The sequence below is a fragment of the Cricetulus griseus genome, chromosome 4, assembly GCF_003668045.3.
Source record: "Cricetulus griseus strain 17A/GY chromosome 4, alternate assembly CriGri-PICRH-1.0, whole genome shotgun sequence".
NCBI classification, from domain to species: Eukaryota; Metazoa; Chordata; class Mammalia; order Rodentia; family Cricetidae; genus Cricetulus; species Cricetulus griseus.
In genome coordinates this window covers 66,849,249-66,867,786 of record NC_048597.1, presented here as the reverse complement: position 1 = coordinate 66,867,786, position 18,538 = coordinate 66,849,249, and the positions used below count along the sequence as shown (strand labels likewise).

The window sequence follows — 18,538 nt, the reverse complement described above, 5'->3', positions numbered from 1 at the left end:
TGACACCCCCCCCCCCCACACACACACACACGATCTTAGGCATACTACATGCCATATGTCAAACATGGCAGTCATAAAGTGTGATTCCTAACTACCTGATGCCTTTTATAATTTCCTTTAATAATAATATGTGCTTATGGTAGAAAAATTGAATACTGATAGAAGGTAAAGAATAAAAATTCTGATCATGTCTACCACCCTACTCCATACCCAAACTTTCCACGTCTTCCAGGGTTCCACAGCCAGTCCCACCACCTTCGCCAGTTCTGAAGTCAAGCCCCAGACCTGCCCTGTGTGCATCCATCCACAGGATTCTTTGCACTGCTTGCGCCACCCCACACTATACATCAACCCAACCCATTCATAGTGGGTGATTTCAATGGCCCACTTCCTCCAATAGACAAGTCATCTGGATAAAAAATAAAGATCTGAATTGACACTATACATCAAATGGATTTAACAGGTATCTACAGAATAGTCTATCCAAACATCAAAGAATACATGTTCTACTCCACAGTACATGGAAGTTTTTCTAGCAATAGGCCACATCCTGGGACACAAATCATAAATTCACAAAGATTAGAATAACGCCTTGTAACCTGTCTGACCACCATGCAATAAAACTTAAAATTGATGCTGGTTAGTGGTGGCGTGTGCCTCTAGTCCCAGCACTTGGGAGGCAGAGACAAGTGGATCTCTGAGTTCGAGGCCAGCCTGGTCTACAGAGCAAGTTCCAGGACAGCCAGGGCTATTACACCGAAAAAATCTTGTCTCGAAAAACAAAAAACAAGAAGTCCGGGACCAGATAGGTTTACAGTAGAATTCTAGACATTTAAAATTCCTTCTTGGGGCTGGAGAGATAGCTCAGAGGTTAAGAGCACCACCGACTGCTCTTGCAGAGGTCCTGAGTTCAATTCCCAGCAACTACATGGTGGCTCACAACCATCTGTAATGAGATCTGGTGTCCTCTGCTAGTGTGCAGATATACATGGAAGCAGAATGTTATATACATAATAAATATAAATAAATATATAAATATACATAAAAAATAAAAAAATCTTAAAAAGAAAATTCCTTCTTAAGCCATTCAAAAAAAAAAAAAATGCTCCAAACTCCTATGAAGCCAATATCACTCTGATACTTAAACCAGGTAACACAAAAAGAAAACTACAGGCTAATATCCCTGATGAACATAGACTCAAAAATAATAAATACTTAACAGAATACAGACATAAATCAAAAAGATTACCAAATTGGAATTATCCCTGAAAACCAGGGATGGCTCAACCCGTACAAGATGATAAAGTACACAATTGGACTTAAAAACAAAAATCACACAGTCATCTCAATAGATACAAAAAAGATATTTTGACAGAATCCAACATTCTTGATAAAAGTACTAGAGAATATAAGGCTAAAGGGAATAAAAGCTATATACAAGTAACCACAGTCAATGTCATCCTAAATGGAGAAAAGCTCTAAGCAATCCCACTGAAGTCAGGAACGAGACCAGGATGTCCACTACATCCACTCCTTTTCAACATTGTGCTTGAAGCACTAGCTGCAGCAATAAGGCAAGAGAAGGAAATTAAAGGAACACAAATAGGGAAAGAAGTCAAACTATCCCTACTGGCTGATGACACAGTATAAATGAGAGACCCCAAAATCCTACCAGAAAACTTCTGGAGAAAATGAACAAACAGTAGTGTGGCAGGATACAGAATCAATTTGCACAAATCAATAGGTTTTCTATTTGGTATTTTCTATGCCAACAACACATACAGAGAAGGCTGTTATGGACACACTCATTCACATAGCCTCAAAGAAAAAACAGTACCTAGGGGTAAACCTAACCAAGGAATGGGAAGGACCTTTACACAAAAACTTAAATCCTCAGAAGAAAGATATGGAGACACTAGAAAATAGAAACATACCCCATGTCTGTGGACTAAACACTGTGAAAAATGACAATTCTACCAAAAGCTATTTATAGGTTCAATGTAATCCCAATCAAAATCCACATCTCATTCTTCACAGAAATAGAAAAGGGTATCCTAAAATTCATATGGAACCATGAAAGACCATGGATAGCCAAAACAATCCTCAGCAAAAAGAACAACACTGGAGGGATTATAATTCAGATCATGAGATATATTACAGAAACACAGTAATGAAAACAATATGGTATTGGCACAAAAACAGACATGTAGACTGATGGAACAAAATTGAAGACCCAAACATAAGCACACATAACTTCAGCCATTTAATATGTGATGAAGACTCAAAAACAAAAAACAACTCTGGAAACAAGAAAGCATCTTCAACACGGTGCTGGGAAGCTTGGGTATCCACATGCATGCATATTAGACCTGTATCTATCACCATGCACAAAAATGAACTCCAAATGGATCAAAGATTGTAACCTGAAACCATTAGAAGAAAACAGTAATAGCTGACATGATACAAGTGCAGGAAAGCACTTCCTGAATAAGACTCCATTTGCCCAAGAATGAAGGCCAACAATTGACAAGTGGGACTTCATGAAACTGAACAGCTTCTGATTTTTATTGTTTGGAAACCAGACCTACAATAGACAAATAGATAATAAAAATGTGGCGCATACATACTAGGAATACTAATCAGCTGTAAGGAAAAATGAAATAACTTTGCAGATACATGGATGGAAGTAGAGAGGGTCACACAGAGAGATAACCCAGATCCAGAATGACAAGCATATGGAGGCTTATTGGAGGCTCCTAGCTCCAAACCTTAAAATGTAAGTGCACAGCCTATAGAAACTACAGAAACCAGGAAAGTAAACCAGGACCATTGCCAAGATAGGGAGGTAGGGGAACAATAGAGAGGGGATTAGCAAAGTACCAGGAAATGGGAGGGGGCGTGCTTAGGGAGGGGGAGGGGTGTAAATGCAGAAGATGGGAGAGGGTAAAGGGGAATAGCAGGGTACAGGTGATTTGATGGGGGAAGTGGGAAAGGTGGGGCCCTTTAGGAACTGAAGAGGGTGCTTCAGGAGGGAGGGGGTAAAACAATAAGGACATCTAGCCAGATGGTGGTGGCACACACCTTTAATCCTAGCACCCCAGAGACAGAAGCAGGCAGATCTCTGAGTTCAAGGCCAGCCTGGTCTACAGAGATAATTCCAGGACAGCCAGAGAGGGCTACCCAGAGAAACTTTGTCTTGAAAAACAAAAACAAAGCAAAAAACCAGTAAGGACATGAGAAAGCTACAAGGAATCATACTATTAATTATTTGCAAAAACATGTAAGAAATTATATATATATATATATATATATATATATATATATATATATATATGCATCTTCCTCATCTGGATGCTTTCCACATAACAAAAAGTCCAATACCATACAGAAGTTCTCTTTTGAGTTGTCTAGGACTGTCTAAGAGATTCCCAAAACATATAGTCTATTGCTATTGCCCTTGGTTACTACTCCCCAGGGTTGGAAGGTAAGTCCCTATTGCAGAAGACACATGCACTTCAGAGTCAGGGCTCAGAGACCCATGAGCTAGAACAGACCTACAAAATCCCCTCCACAAGGACTAGCTTTTATGGTACCAGAAGGTGACATGCAAGCTTCCAAGGGAAGGAGGAAACCAACCATCCTACCCAGCTAAGACACCAATAAGCTACATCAATGACCAGCATGGCATGATAACCCTACAGGTGTGGTAGTGACACACATACCTTGGTGGTAAACAATAGCTCTCTAACTGACTTAAGTTCAACAAGAGGGAAGCCATAACTGGCACTGGAAACGTAGCTAGCTAATCAGTGCTAGTGAAGTCTCAGTTATTGGAGGAGAATTGACAAGCACTGTTTCACTTAACAAGCATAATCTCTATAAAAAAATTCTATAATCATTTGTCCTTATTCCTACATAAGTGTATTCTTCACCTTCATAACACATAGAGACTATTACAGAAAACCACAAGCAATACAAATGCAGTGTTATGGAGTCCAGTCCCAATGGAAACATCTACAAAACATTCCCGCACCCATGGCTCAGGGAACATTGAGGAAGGGGGGGTGGAAAGATTGTAAGAGACAGAGGAGCTGGGAATTTTCTGTGGGACTGTGTCTCCTCATCATGTCAGGAGTCACACCCAGAGTCTCACCAACATGACTGTCAAAAAATGAACTCAACAAGTATGACAACAACAAACATGCCAAACTAGACAGAGAACCCATGAGTCCTCAACCCTACACAAAGAACTACAGACAACTAAGGATGGCTAGAGATGGGAGGTGGCCTTCCCCAGAGAAGTGCCAAATGGCCAGCCTGCAAATATACATACAAGTAGCATTCTATGGACCGGATGGACAGGTTGTAATTAGGAATATATATGTATATCCATATACATACATATATGCATGCAAATTACAATTAGTGAAAAAAAAGAGGCCACGAATTTGAAGGAGAGCAGTGAAGAGTATATAGGAGGATTTGGAGGGAGGAAAGAAAAGAGAGAAATATAATTATAATCTCACAAAACTTTTAAAGGAAAAAAAAAGAATAAAAATTCTACAACTTTCCAGGCAGTGGTGGTGCATACCTTTAACCCTAGCATTTGGGAAGCAGAGGCAGGTGGACTCTGTGGATTTGAGGCCAGCCTGGTCTACAAAGCAAATTCCAGGACAGGATTCAAAGCCACAGAGAAACCCTGTCTTGAAAAACCAAACCAAAAAATAAAACAAAACAAAACACTACAACTTAACTATGCAGAGCTAGCTTGTATCATTGTTGGCATATATATCCTGGCCTCCTTCCATCATATTCATGCTTGTGTGTATGTATTTTTAAATTAACAAATATACCATGTTGTGCTTATATGATACCTTTTTAATCCTTTTTATTTTTATACAACATCTTGACAATTCATCTTGACCATATCTTCATGTCAATGTCATAATTGCTTCATAATCTAATGTATCTGTAATATCATTAAATATAACATTTTATGTAATATTTGGTTTTTACTCCTATAACAAAATGGGATCATTAAGACCTAGGTTGCTGGACATAGGCTGACATGTGTGTGTTACCTGCATGGTAGCACATGCCTGTAGCCACACACTCTGCAGAGGTACAGTGACTGAACTTTCCAGTGAGGGCTAAGCGACTGTGTCTCCAAGGATTTAATACCTACTTTGTTTACAGGCAGGCCTTTATTCAGTTCACAATGGGGACAGAATGGGTCATCTCAGTGCACGACTTGAGCTTCACAGAAATGCTACAAGAAACTTTCTGTACAATTTTGAAGAGACAAAAAAGAAACTAGGATAATGAGCCTTTATGCAAATATATTTTGCAGTTATTAAAACACAAATGATTCTGCTAGGTGTGGCAGTACACACCTTTAATCCCAGCATTGAGTTCTGGGCCAGCCTGGTCTACACAATGAGTCCCAGGCCAGCCAGGACTACATGGTGAATCCCTGTTAAAATAAAATAAAACAAAAGGAAAGAAAAAAAGTTAATTTAGTTCATCTATTTCTTTCTTTTAATGGGGGATGGTCAAATCTAGCATATTTGCAAGCAAAATCCTGACACGCTGTGTCAGAATGCATCAGAATGTCTCCCTCACAACAGAGTCATATCACAATTAACTATTAATTGATTAAAGGGATATTCTAAGGAGCCTGCCAGGCAGGCCCCACCAACCAGGAACAAGAAAGAGGCATGTGAGCCAGGCAGCCAGGCAGCATTGACAGCAGTGGCTGGCAGAAACTATAGCAAGAAGCTCCTCTGGGAAAGGGCACCTGTGTCCCAGCCAGCCTCCAGAGATATGTGATACCCGGAAGCATCAGCAGACTCTGGAGCATCAGAACCACCTGCACCTAGAGGAATGGTCACCAGAGACGTGGTCCTGCCTACACCTGGAGGACAGGTCAATGGAGCCACAGCCCTCATCTACACCAACTGGAGAAAGAGGGACCCCCTGAAGCACAGGCTCCACCTGTACTGATCAGAGGAAGAGATGGGTAGACAACAATGTAAGAATACGCTATACAACATAAAGAGCAATACAGCACCACACCACCAGACACTAGAGGCTCTAAAACAGCAAGACCTGAACATCCCATGCAGACGAAGCAGAAGAAAATGGCCCCAAAAATAACTTTATGAAGATAATAGAAGCCCTTAAAGAGGAAATAAAGAATTTCCTTAAAAAATGGAGGAAAAGGCAAACAAAAAAATTGAAAGAAGCCAGGAAATCCCTAAAAGAAAATCAAGAAAAAAATAATCCAAAAGGTGAAGGCAACTGTTCAAGACTTAAAAAATGAAATAGATGCAATAAAGAAAACACAAACCAAGGAAATTCTGGAAAGGGAAAATGTGGATAAACAATCAGGATCTACAGATATAAACAACAGAACAAGCAATGGAAGAGAGAATCTCAGGGGTTGAAGACATGATAGAGGTAATAGATTCATCAAAGGAAATGTTAAATCCAACAAATTTTTAACACAAAACATCCAGGAAATCTGGGACACCATGAAAAGACTGAACCTAAGAATAATAGGGATAGAAAAGGAGAAGTCCAGCTCAAAGGCACAGAAAAACATTCAACAAAATCATAGAAGAAAAATTTCCCAACTTAAAGAAGGACATGCCTATGAAAGTACAAGAAGCCTACATAACACCAAATAGGAAAAAAAATAAAAAGGTCCCTCGAGACATAATAAGCAAAACACTAAACACAGAATAAAGAAAGAATATTAACAGCTGCAAAGGAAAAAGGCCAAGTAATAAAAAGAATATCATTAAAAAAGGCCAAGTAACATATAAAGGCAGACTTATTAGACTTACACCCGACATCTCAGTGGAAACAATGAAAGCTAGAAGGTCCTAGACAGGCATTGTGCAGACACTAAGAGATCATGGATGCCGGCCCAGGCTACTATATCCAGCAAAGCTTTCAATCATCATAGACAAAGAAAACAAGATATTCCATGAAGAAAAAAAAAGATTTAAACAATACCTACCTACAAATCCAGTCCTACAGAAAGTACTAGAAGGAAAACTTCAACCCAAGGAAGTTAGCAACACCCACAGAAACACAGGCAAAAAATAATCCCACAACAAGAAATCCCAAAGAATGGGCTGGGCGTTGGTGGCACACGCTTTTAATCTCAGCACTCAGGAGGCAGAGGCAGGCAGATTTAAGGCCAGCCTGGTCTACAGAGTGAATGCCAGGATAGGCTCCAAAGCTACACAGAGAAACCCTGTCTCGAAAAACAAAAACAAAACAAAACAAAACATAAAAAAAACAAAAAAATGAAAGAAATCCCAAAGAATGGAAACACAATACCAACAACAAATGCAAAAATAACAGAATTAGCAATCACTGGTCATTAATATCCCTTAATATCAATGGACTCAATTCTCCTATAAAAAGACACAGGCTAACAGAATGGATATGAAAACAGATCCATCCTTCTGCTGCATACAAGAAACACACCTCAAATGCAAACACAGACATTCCCTCAGAGTAAAGGGTTGTGAAAAGGTTTTCCAATCAAACGGACCTAAGAAACAAGCTGGGGTATCTATCCTAATAGCTAACAAAATAGACTTCAAACTAAAATTAGTCAAAGGAGATGAAGAAGGGCATTTCACATCACAGGAAAAATCCATCAAGATGGGGCCCCAAAGTCAAGGGTACCCACAATTGTAAAAGAAACATTACTAAAACTTAAACCATACATCAAGCCCCACACACTAATAGTAGGAGACTTCAACACCCCACTCTCACCACTGGACAGGATCACCAAACAGAAACTTAGCATAGAAATAAAGGAACTAACATGTTATGACTCAAATGGGCTTAACAGACATCTATAGAACATTCCAACCAAACACAAAAGAATACACCTTCTTCTCAACACCTCATGGAACTGATCACATATTCCATAACAAAACAAATCTCAATATATGTTCTAACATATATGTGTGTTAGAATTCATCAACAACACTTAATTGCAGAAAACCAACAAACTCATGGAAATTGAACAACTCTCAATCGAATCACCAGTGGGTCAAGAAAGAAATAAAAAAAATAAAATTAAAGACTTCTTAAAATTTAATGAAAATGACTGCACAACATACCCAAACTTATGGGGCACAATGAAAGCAGTGCAGAGAGGAAAATTCATAGCACTAAATGCCTACATAAAGAAACTGGAGAATAGTCCCACTAACAAACTAAATGAACAACTAAAAATAGAACAAAAAGAAGCAAACTCACCCAGGAGAAGATGGCTGGAAATAATCAAATTGAGGGCTGAAATCAATAAAATAAAATGAAGAAAGCAATACAAAGAATCAATGAGACGAAGAGCTGTATCTTCAAAAAAAAAATCAAAAAGACAGAGAAACCTTTATCCAAATTAACCAAAAGGTAGAGAAAGAATATCCAAATTAACAAATACAGAAATGAAAAGGGGGGCATAACAACAGACACCAAGGAGATCCAGAGAAACATTAGGTCATACTTCAAAAACCTATACTCCACTAAATTGGAAAATGTAAAGGAAATGGATAATTTCCTGGATAAATACCACATACCAAAACTAAATCAAGAACAGATAAACAATTAAACAGACCTATAACCCCTAAGAACATAGAAACAAACAGTCATCATAAGTCTCCCCACTAAAAAAAAGCCCAGGACTAGATAGTTTCAACACAGAATTCTATCCAGTTTTTCAAAGAAAAGCTAATACCAATACTCCTCAAATTGTTCCATGGAATAGAAACAGAAACCGAAGGAACACTTTTTTTTTTATTATTATTTTTGGTTTTCGAGACAAGGTTTCTCTGTATTGCTTTAGGGGTTGTCCTGGAATTTGCTCTGTAGACCAGGCTGGCCCCGGACTCACAGAGATTCACCTGCCTCTGCCTCCTGAGTTCTGGGACTAAAGGTGTGCACCACCAATGCCAAGCCAAGAGATTCTCTCTTCCATCGCTTGTTCTGTTGTTTATATCCATAGATCCTGATTGTTTACCCACATTTTCCCTTTCCAAAATTTCCTTGGTTTGTGTTTTATTGCCTCTATTTCATTTTTTAAGCCTTGAACAGTTTTGTTTCTGTTTTTGCTTATGCAGAGCAAGTGATTGGGGGTATAGTTCCAGGGCAAGGCATGTTCACCTCCAACTTCTGAGGTATAGCCAAGACTTAACATGTTTTCCTAAAGAAGGCATTAAAAAAAAAAATGCAATCCGGGGTTGGAGAGATGGCTCAGAGGCTAAGAGCACTGGCTGCTCTTCCAGAGGTCCTGAGTTCAATTCCCAGCAACCACATGGTGGCTCACAACCATCCGTTATGAGATCTGGTGCCCTCTTCTGGTGTGCAGATATACATGGAAGCAGAATGTTGTATATATAATAAATAAATAAAATCTTAAAAAAAAAACATGCAACCCATGATCTAACCTCAACTGTTCTAGACCAAATTCCTCATGTTCCTTTCTATTGTTGAGTGTTTTGAGGTACTATGACTGTACCTTCTTAAACAGATGCTGTGGGTACCAGTCTTTCTATCATGAACAGTGCAGCAATTAAGTCTTGGGTGGAGGTTACTTGAAGTGGGGTTGCTGAGTCAAACACCCAGGAGCATTTGTCATTTTGCTAGGTACTGCCAAATTTCCTTGCATAAAAGTAGCTGTTTCTTCTCTTTCTCTTCTTCTGAGACAGGTTTCTCTGTGTAGTTCTACTTGTCCTGGAACTCTGTAGACCAGGCTGTCCTCTAATTCACAGAGATCCACCTGCCTCTGCCTCCTGAATGCTGGAATCGAAGGTGTATGCCACCACCTCCCAGCTAACTTCTTTTCTAAAGTGTGTGTGTGTGTGTGTGTGTGTGTGTGTGTGTGTGTGTGTGTGTGTGTGTATGTGTGTGTGTGTGTGTGTGTGTGTGTTTGACCTGCATATATATCTGTGTAGCATGTGCATGCAGTGCCTCTGGAGGCCAGAAGTGAACACTGGATCCCCTGAAACTGGAGTTAACATTGTTAGCTGCTATGTAGGCTCTGGGAATCGAATATGGGTCCTCTGCAGTAAGTCAGTGCTCTTAACCACTGGGCATCTCTCTAGCCCCCAAGAAGTATCATTTGGTATCACTCCCTACTGTCACCTGCAAAGTCTGAAATAATTCTGTTTCTAGCAAAAGGAGATCAGTCTCTCTGCTGTTGGGCATTGCAGTCCTTGGCAGCCAGCCAGTGTGGTAGGGGGAGAGTGGTAGGTAGTTCTTAATGTTCACATTTTGTGGCTAGAACTCAGCCATAGGGTGACCTCTCTCAACAAGGACCCCTAGGATACAGTATGAATGAGGGCCTACAAATAGGAAAATGAGTTTTAGCTCAACAGGTAGCACTTTGTAGCAGTCTTTTCTTAAACATTTACTCAATCTTTTGTCTGTTTTTAATTTTTTAACTATTGTATGTGTGTAGAGCATGTGTGTAGGTCAGAAGACAACTCTGTGAGGATGGTTCTCTCCTTCCACCTTTCCATGGGTTGCATAGTTAACCTTCCAAGTCTTCTCATTGTTTTTTTTTGTTTTGTTTTTTTTTTTTGTATTTTCAGACAGGGTCTCACTGTGAGGCCCACCCAGCTTGGCCTTGACCGTGATCCTCCTCCCTCAGCCTCCTGTAAAATGAGATTACAGATGTCTGCCACTATTAGGGAATAGTGTCTGCCCTGGGAATACGCATGGTTCAATCTTTGCAAATGAAAATTTTTCTTTGTATTTTTCAAGACAGGGTTTCTCTATAGCTTTGAAGCCTCTCCTGGAACTTGCTCAGTAGACCAGGCTGGCCTCGAACTCACAGAGATCCACCTGTCTCTGCCTCCTGAGGGCTGGGATTAAAGGCATCACTACCTCTGGGGTGGAAAGACCCTTTCACTGGGGTCACCTAAGACCATTGGAAAACAGATATTTACATTATGATTTGTAACAGTAGCAAAATTAGTTACAAAGTAGCAATGAAATAATCTTATGGTTGGGGGTCACCACAAATTGAGGAACTGTATTAGTTGTAGCATTAGGTAGGACATATCTTCTCTGGGCAGGCTGAGGCTTCAGCTCAGCTGGCCATGAAGGCTGCCCTCTAGTACTACAGATCTGCACCCGAGTCACCGCAGGGCTGAAACACACACCCATTCTCCCACAAACTGCCTCCCATTTGCACTCAGTAGAGGTGAGTTTCCCACGAGCCCACGAGTGAGACTGCAGCTGCTGGCTGCACACTGACTCACCTAGCTATGTCCCCGTCCCCCAAGAACTGTGTGGACAAGGAGCTGCCCATGTCAGTACTGTTCCCCTGCCTGGGCCTTCAGCTAATACCCCTGAAGACACAACGCTCAGGAAATAAGACACCAGGACGCCAGGATCTTGTTAGCTTGGATATATTTTTTTCCTTTTTGTCACAGAACACTGTTTGCAGTAGAGGAAACCGGCATTGCAGTCTGGTGGTGTCTTTTCTTGGCTTCTTACATAACCAGAACGTGGTCATCCTTCAGCTCAAAAGCTCTCATGGCACGTACCCTATTGAAATTCAGGACGGCTCCAATAATCTCTCTCTGTTTTTCTTTGTCATTTTTTTTTAAAAAATAAACATTTTTAATTTGTCCATAAGAAGGCCACGTAGGCTCTTGGCTAGCGGAAGACGGGTCAGCACAGTTGCTGCACACTGGGGCTGCCGCCTGCTCCAGGCTGGCAGTTGAGATCTTTTTTTTTTTTTCCAACTCATTTTTATTAAAAAAATAAAAAATGCTCCAACTATCAGTTTTACAAAATCTCTAAGGGAAACACAAGAGCAAGGTGCTGAGGTAAAAAACACCTGAGGTAGTTTTATTTGTGTGTTTTTCTCATTTTAAAAAAATCTGTAAATTTAACGCCCTGGGCCAACAACCTTGTATAAATTGCTATTTTCCTGAACTTTAAATTTTTAAAGAAAGAAATAATTTCACTAAATGCTGATGGCTTATATACCAAAATGTAAAAAGACAAAGTACATTCTTCCTTTATGGAATTTTCCTGTTTGGTTGGCTGGTTGGTTTGGTGGGTTCCCACTTTCGTGCCAACGACTCTTGTTCGCTTGAGTAACCAAGTGTCAGCTGAGGCTGGTTCGTGTGTGTTTCGAGTTTGTTCCTTGTGTGATGTGATATTCAGAGAACTGCTTTGCCTGGGGGGGGTGCATAGATATGGGGGACAGAAAAGGATGAAGGAATTCAAAAGAATGCTGGGCAAAGAGGAGGGGGGAGGGGAGGGGGGCGAGATAAACAGAGAGAGACAGAAATATATAGCAGTATGCAAAAAACCAGTTTAAAACCTGTGAAGCAAAGAAATGGGTATATGGGACAAACAGGTGACAAGGGCCTGGGGCCCCTCCTCAGGGACGGTATCCCTTCTGTTGATAGACACAGGTGACCCACAACTGCCTCGAAGTGTCCTTGACAAGATTTCCCTCCAAGTGAATTTTGTGTGGGTGGCTCAAAGTTCCTTTCTATACCAATGGACCTCACCCAAGACTTTATTCTTTGAAGTCTAGAAAAGCCTGCTTTCTCTTCGAAAAGAAAACAAAATTAATAATTGAGTAAAAATTGGAGTTAGTTGAGTTATTTGATATATTACTTCTAAAATATATTAACGCTGCAGGCACCCTGTGTAACCCACAGGCCACATATCTTAACATCTTTCCCCTTCTAATATGTACATACATGTACAGAGACAACTTTCCACAACAAAGAAAAGGCTATGGAGTTTGCTTTCAGCATGTTCACCTGTTAGTTCAACTCAAAGGGATAGCGCCATGGGAGCTGAGGAGGGAGCTGAGTGGATGGGCAGTAGATGGCTGTGAGCCTGCAGAAGCCAGGGGAAGCTGGGTGCAGGCCAAGTGGTGTTTCTGGGGAACCAGGCCCTCCCTATGCCCTCCTGGACCCCAGGAGGTACAGGGGTCTGCAGACCCTGGCTGCTCTGCAGACTTCTCACTCCTCAGGATGGTCTTTGGTTTGCTCCCGATCTGCTGGCTGTTTGGTCTCATCTGTCACGTGTTGGGAAGGCTACATTCATCTGTTGTTTGCTGGCGCCTGTGGGGGCCTCACTTGCTGCGCTGTGAGACGACTCCCTGAGGGTATTTCTGCTCCTGCTGCTTCACCTGTTGTACAATTTCCCTGATCTTGCGCTGTGCGGTCTGCAGCAGAGAGAGGGAGGGGAGGGCACAGGGAAGAGACAATCCCAGTTCTGGGGCTCCCCCACAGAAAACAGAGGGTCTGGGACTTGGGAAAGGAGAGCCGAGTGCCCAGAAAAATCTCACCTCCCCCAGGCCCAACAGTCTCGGACAGAATTCCTCTTCACCTCACCATGCCTGCTGGGTGCAAGGTGGGGTGCAGGGAGAGGAGGGTGCCCGGGGTGGAGGGGCAGGAACTAGCAGCTAGCTCACAGTGAGCAGATCCGCCAAGGAGTAGCAGTAGGGGTCAGTGACAGGGTTGGAGACTGAAGGCCACTCACGCCTGAGCTTGGCTGTGTCAGCCCCATGCCCCATGTATCCCACCGACCCCCTTTCCAGAACACTAGAAAGATCAGGAAAGGAGGGACCCTGACAAAGCCTGAAGAGCCAGGTTTCCCACAGGCTCAACTCTGACACTGGCCCAGGCAGCAGTCACAGGGAGCCAGCACAGGAGAGCAGCTGGGCAAGTGGGATACAAGCATGAGACCATACACGGCCCTTCTCCCTTGCATGGCATGAGGATCACAGGTGGCCTCTTCTAAAACCCACCCAACAAAAAGCATCAAGACAACTAAGCCACATGTCATCGTAGCACTGGCTTTCCTTAAGAGCAGGGCAGCAGTCTCTGGGGAGACGGGGAAGGGAGCAACAGAATGCTAGGGTCTCTTCCTAGGTAGTTAAACTTCCACAGTGAAACCCAGTTGCTCTGCTGGGGCTTGCTGGGCATGTGGCTTCTCAGAGGAAGGCTGGGAGGGCAAGGGCTGCTAAGCTCCCAAGCCAAGTGAGTGTGCTAGTAGCCTTGCTTGCACCAACCGTTTCCACAGAGGGGTTCCACTGTGTGTGTTGTGTGGCTGGGAGCGGCTCAAGCACGTGGCCCCTTGACACAAATGCAATACCTGAACCAGTGGAAAGAGCTGGGCAGGACGTGGGGCCCTCACGGAATGGTACCTGGCTAGCAAAAAAATGCCCGATAATTCTGACGATCACTTCCGCATTTTCATCTGGCGTTTGGTCTCGAGGCACGATAACTTCTGCGCTTGTCAAGTTCTGCAGCTCGTTTACCTGGAAAGACAAAGAAGGGAGTGAGGCAAGTAAAGACAATACCCAGGCTGTGGAGGGAGAGACTAGGGATCTAGGGGTAGGGAGGCAGGGAGGCTGAATCCTTTCCTTTCTCCTGTGGGTTTGGGCTCCAAAAGGCTGATTGACAGGGAGATAGTGTAGCCCTGACTCCATGGGGTTGAATGCTCTAATTCTATAGACATGAGTGGGGATCCCCAGTAAGAGCCCAGGTTAAGACAGGCAGTGGCGATGCATGCCTTTAATCTCAGCACTTGGGAGGCTGAGGTAGGTGGATCTGTGAGTTCGAGAGCAGCCTGTCTACAGAGTGAGTTCCAGGACAACCTCCAAAGCAATACAGAGAAACCCTGTCTTGAAAAAAACCAAAAAAAAAAAAAAAAAAAAAAAAAAAAGAAGAAAGAAAAAAAAAGAATGTTTTCTCTCTCATCCTATTGCTGAGCCAACTCCCCTACAGCAATGGCCAGACTTGAGAAAGAACCAGAAAATGGGATGTACAGTAGGGAGAGTGACAGGGCCCCTGGAGACTGCTTTCAAGAGAGCATAGGGCAGAGTCAGAGCCTTTGAACTTGGAAACCACGTAGAGAGTGGTGTCAAGTGGGTTCTATCTGCCCATGTGGGTGGGGCGGGGCAGGAGATGGCCTTCTTGTCTCATGGACATAAACAGGGCTGGGTGGCAGAGCGCTTAGGAAGAGGGTGGGCTTGACACCATGGAACTGAGCCCTTACTGCTAGAGCCCTGCTGATGATCTTTCTGTCCTTAGAATCCCCATGCCTCATGCCTGTTGATGTGTCGGAACCCAAGTATGTCAGCCAGCAAATGAGCTAGTGAGGATCTGAGGAAACCAGGCATGGCCAGGGCGGGGAACTCACCCAAGGTGAAGGGACTCGGGAGCCAACTTACGGTTTTTCCCCCTTTGCCGATCACCCGGCCAGCTGTCGATGAGGGAACCCGGATGTGGGCTTCCAGCTTTACCTCTTCTTTGGGATTAAAGAAGTTTTCTTCTTTCAGCTTCCCAAAGATCCGTCCCTGAGCCTGAGAACAAGATGACTGGTGACTGGGCCAGCTGCTGGCCATGCCACCTTGTCAGTGCTGTGTGGGAACTAGGAGCCTCAGTTTCAGAATGTGTGGTTTTCTCTCCAGGCACATGGGCAGCTGCTACCCACTCAGTTCTTACAAAGCGGTGTGTATGTGCACCCATGCACTGAACAACCTCACTCTACCGTCTGCCTCAGGCTTGCATGTGATTGCTTCCTCTAGGGAATGTGTGTCTAGGTTGGGAGCAACTGGTGAACCACCAAGACTGCATCCTTATTACCATATCCCCAGTGCCTGTAAATGCTTGCTTGGCTGACTTTGTTTAAGGCATCCTAACTCTCCTCCACTGTATGCTCAGTGCTCTGGTTACTGAAGGAGGCGAGCAGGTGGTGACAGCCTTTGGTAACTCTGAACATGCTGATGCTTTCCTTTTTTCTTTTGTGACGCTCATAAACTCGTGGCCCTGACATGCTAGTAGAGTCATCACTCCAGCATGTACTTGGTAGTCAGTGAGTTGTAGGACCATCACCACTATCCAGAATATCCTGGCTCCTCCATCACCCAACGTTAGCACAAGCCCATAATCCCAGTTTCTCAGGAGGCTGAAGAAAACAACTGCAGGTTAAGGCCAACCTGAGCAACTTAGTGAGAGCCTGTATCAAAATTAAAAAACAAAAACAAACAAAAACAAAAACTAGAAGAGGACTGGGAATGTGGCTCAGTGGCCAAGAGCTTGCTGACCCCTATGTGTGAGGCGTGGGACTCAATTCGTGGACTGGCCTGTCACTGTCAGCTACCGCCATACTGTTCAGCCGCTAGCTTCTACCCTTCCTACTGCCCTTCTCCGGTCTACCAGCTATCTTTATGGGTTCTGACAGGACACTTCATGCCTGTGGGGCCATGACCTGCATGCTCTTATTTCTCTCGGTTCATCCCCTTTGTAGCATGCATTGGAACTTCATTCTCTTGTGTGGCAAAATTCTCTTGTGTAGATATACCACATTTTGTTTGTTCGTTTTCCTTTTTTTTCCCCACTGTAACAATTTTTTTATTTTATGCATATTGGTATTGTGCCATGGGTGTCAGTCAGGTCCCCCTGGAACGGAATTACAGATAGTTGTGCTATGCCATGTGGATGCTGGGAATTGGATCCCGGTTCTCTGCAAGAGCAGCCAGTGCTCCTAATTGCTGAGCCATTTCTCCAGCCCCCGCTGTTTGATCATTTTCAAGTTGAAGGCTTTTGAATGGTTCCCTAGGACTTTAATTATAAGGGCCAAACTTCTATAAATCAAAACACATTTCTGAGTTCTTGAAATTCAGGCTGTAATGTTCTTAGAGGGAAGAATACCAGAAACAAAGCAATGATTCTCACAAAAAAACCTCTCCCCAATACTGCTAGAATTCCCTCAGAGGCTGCAGAGCTTCCTCGACGAAAGGCTGGAGGGGCCCAATCAGAGATGTGCTGGAGGTGCTGCCATCCCCAATGGGAGCCAACAGACAAACCCACCTTTCTTCAGAGAGAAGGCAGAGCACAGAGGAGAAACGAGGAAGCAGGCACGAGTCTGACCAGTGAACAGCAGGAGGGAAATGAACACTAAGCTGCCACAGAAGAACCTCAACACCTCTGGGCTGTCACCTGAGCCTGCAGGGCCAGCATTGTCTTTGGCACTGACCTTGAACTGGGCTTCAGGTGGCCCGGTGATGATGACCATCCGTTCACTGACATCCGGACCTTCTGCTGGAGCTATCTGCAGTTGGAGAAAAGGAACATGCTGATGGTGAGCCCCTCTGCTTGTCTGAGAGTGTGCTGACACAAGCTGATGACTTCGAGCTCCATATTTTGTCTGACACAGTGTCACCTCTGCGCTGGGTCTTAGGAAGTCATGACCTTAATTCTCAGTATCAAAATGGGTTTTTGGCTGTCCTCTATGAGATACAGGCTCTGCCAACCCCCGAGGCCCTAGAGCAAAGAAAAGGGTAGGCCACATAACACTATCCAGTGAGTTTCTAGCTGCAGGAAAGGTTAGCCAGGCTCTAACTCTCAGTTCACAGATGAACCAGCTGTGACAGAGGCAGCAGAGCAGGTATGGCTGTCACTAAATGATGAGGCTGCCTTGGTTCTAGTCATGGCTCTGCAAACCCTTCCTCACTCACCTGTGGAACACGGGAGGACTGAGCCAGCTAGCTTTTAATCCTGTAAGGATACAGAACAAGGACCTCACCAATAATTTGTTAGAGGCTGTGGTGGTTTGAATAAGAATGACTTGATATAGGTTCATATATTTGAATGGTTAGGAAGTAGCACTGACTGAAAAGATTGGGAGGTGAGGCCTTACAGGAGGAAGCATGTCATTAGAGTTTCAGGAGCCTAGATCAGGCCCAGTGTGTCTCTCTTTCTGCTGCCTATGGAGCCAGATGTAGAACTCTCAGCTACTTCTCCAGAACCATGTCTGCTTGCATGCCACCATGTTTCCCTTCATGATGACAATGGACTAAACCTCTGAACTGTAAGAAATCCCCTATTGAATGCTTTCTTTTGTAAGAGGTGCCATTGTCACACCAGGTGGTGGTGTGCAAGCCTTTAATTCCAGCACCTGGGAGGCAGGGTGATCCTCACAAAAAGACCTCTCCCCAATACTGCTAGAATTCCCTCAGAGGCTGCAGAACTTCCTTGATGTAAGGCTTCTCTGCACCCACAGCTGGAGGTCAAGTTGATCACTTAGGCCTTGATCAGTCCCTATTCTCTCCGTGTCTTCTCCAGGAAAGTGGTGCAGGGATGAAAAGAGCCCCTCAAAGCCCTTTGGTCCAAACTGTCTCACTGTGGTTTTTCAGCATCTCAGACTACAGAACTGAATACCAACAAAGATCTTCTGGTGCAGCCTGCCTGTTCTCATGCCCACTTTCTCCATCTAGGCCAGGATGCTACCTGTGTCAAGCCACTGGGCACAGAGGTCCCCATGGTGTGAGTCTGTAACTGCAAGCAGAGTCCAGCAAGGTGCAATTCTTTCCCACTGGCACTGCAGTCCTCATTCTGCACAACTCAGAATGTTTTCTTTTTGTTCTTTTCCCCTGTCACACTTGCTGCGGGAGGATCTCCAGCTCCAAGGGAGAAAGTGTAAGTATTTTTTTCTCTCCAGGTCATGTGACTCGTTTCATAATTCT

General features: G+C 43.5%; 1 protein-coding gene across 4 annotated transcripts in view; it reads right to left on the bottom strand.

Moving 5' to 3' along the window:
• Positions 1–11,425: 11,425 nt before the first annotated feature.
• Igf2bp2 (insulin like growth factor 2 mRNA binding protein 2) overlaps positions 11,426–18,538 on the bottom strand; it is a 113,788-nt gene continuing 106,675 nt past the window's right edge. For all 4 annotated transcript variants that reach the window (XM_027413005.2, XM_027413003.2, XM_027413004.2 and 1 more), the window contains 4 exons: positions 17,050–17,124; positions 15,242–15,373; positions 14,213–14,326; positions 11,426–13,228 (listed from right to left, as the gene is read on the bottom strand). In XM_027413005.2, coding sequence (XP_027268806.1) covers positions 13,136–13,228; positions 14,213–14,326; positions 15,242–15,373; positions 17,050–17,124 — 414 coding nt within the window. In that variant the 3' untranslated portion in view covers positions 11,426–13,135. The remainder of the gene's footprint in view (positions 13,229–14,212; positions 14,327–15,241; positions 15,374–17,049; positions 17,125–18,538) is intronic.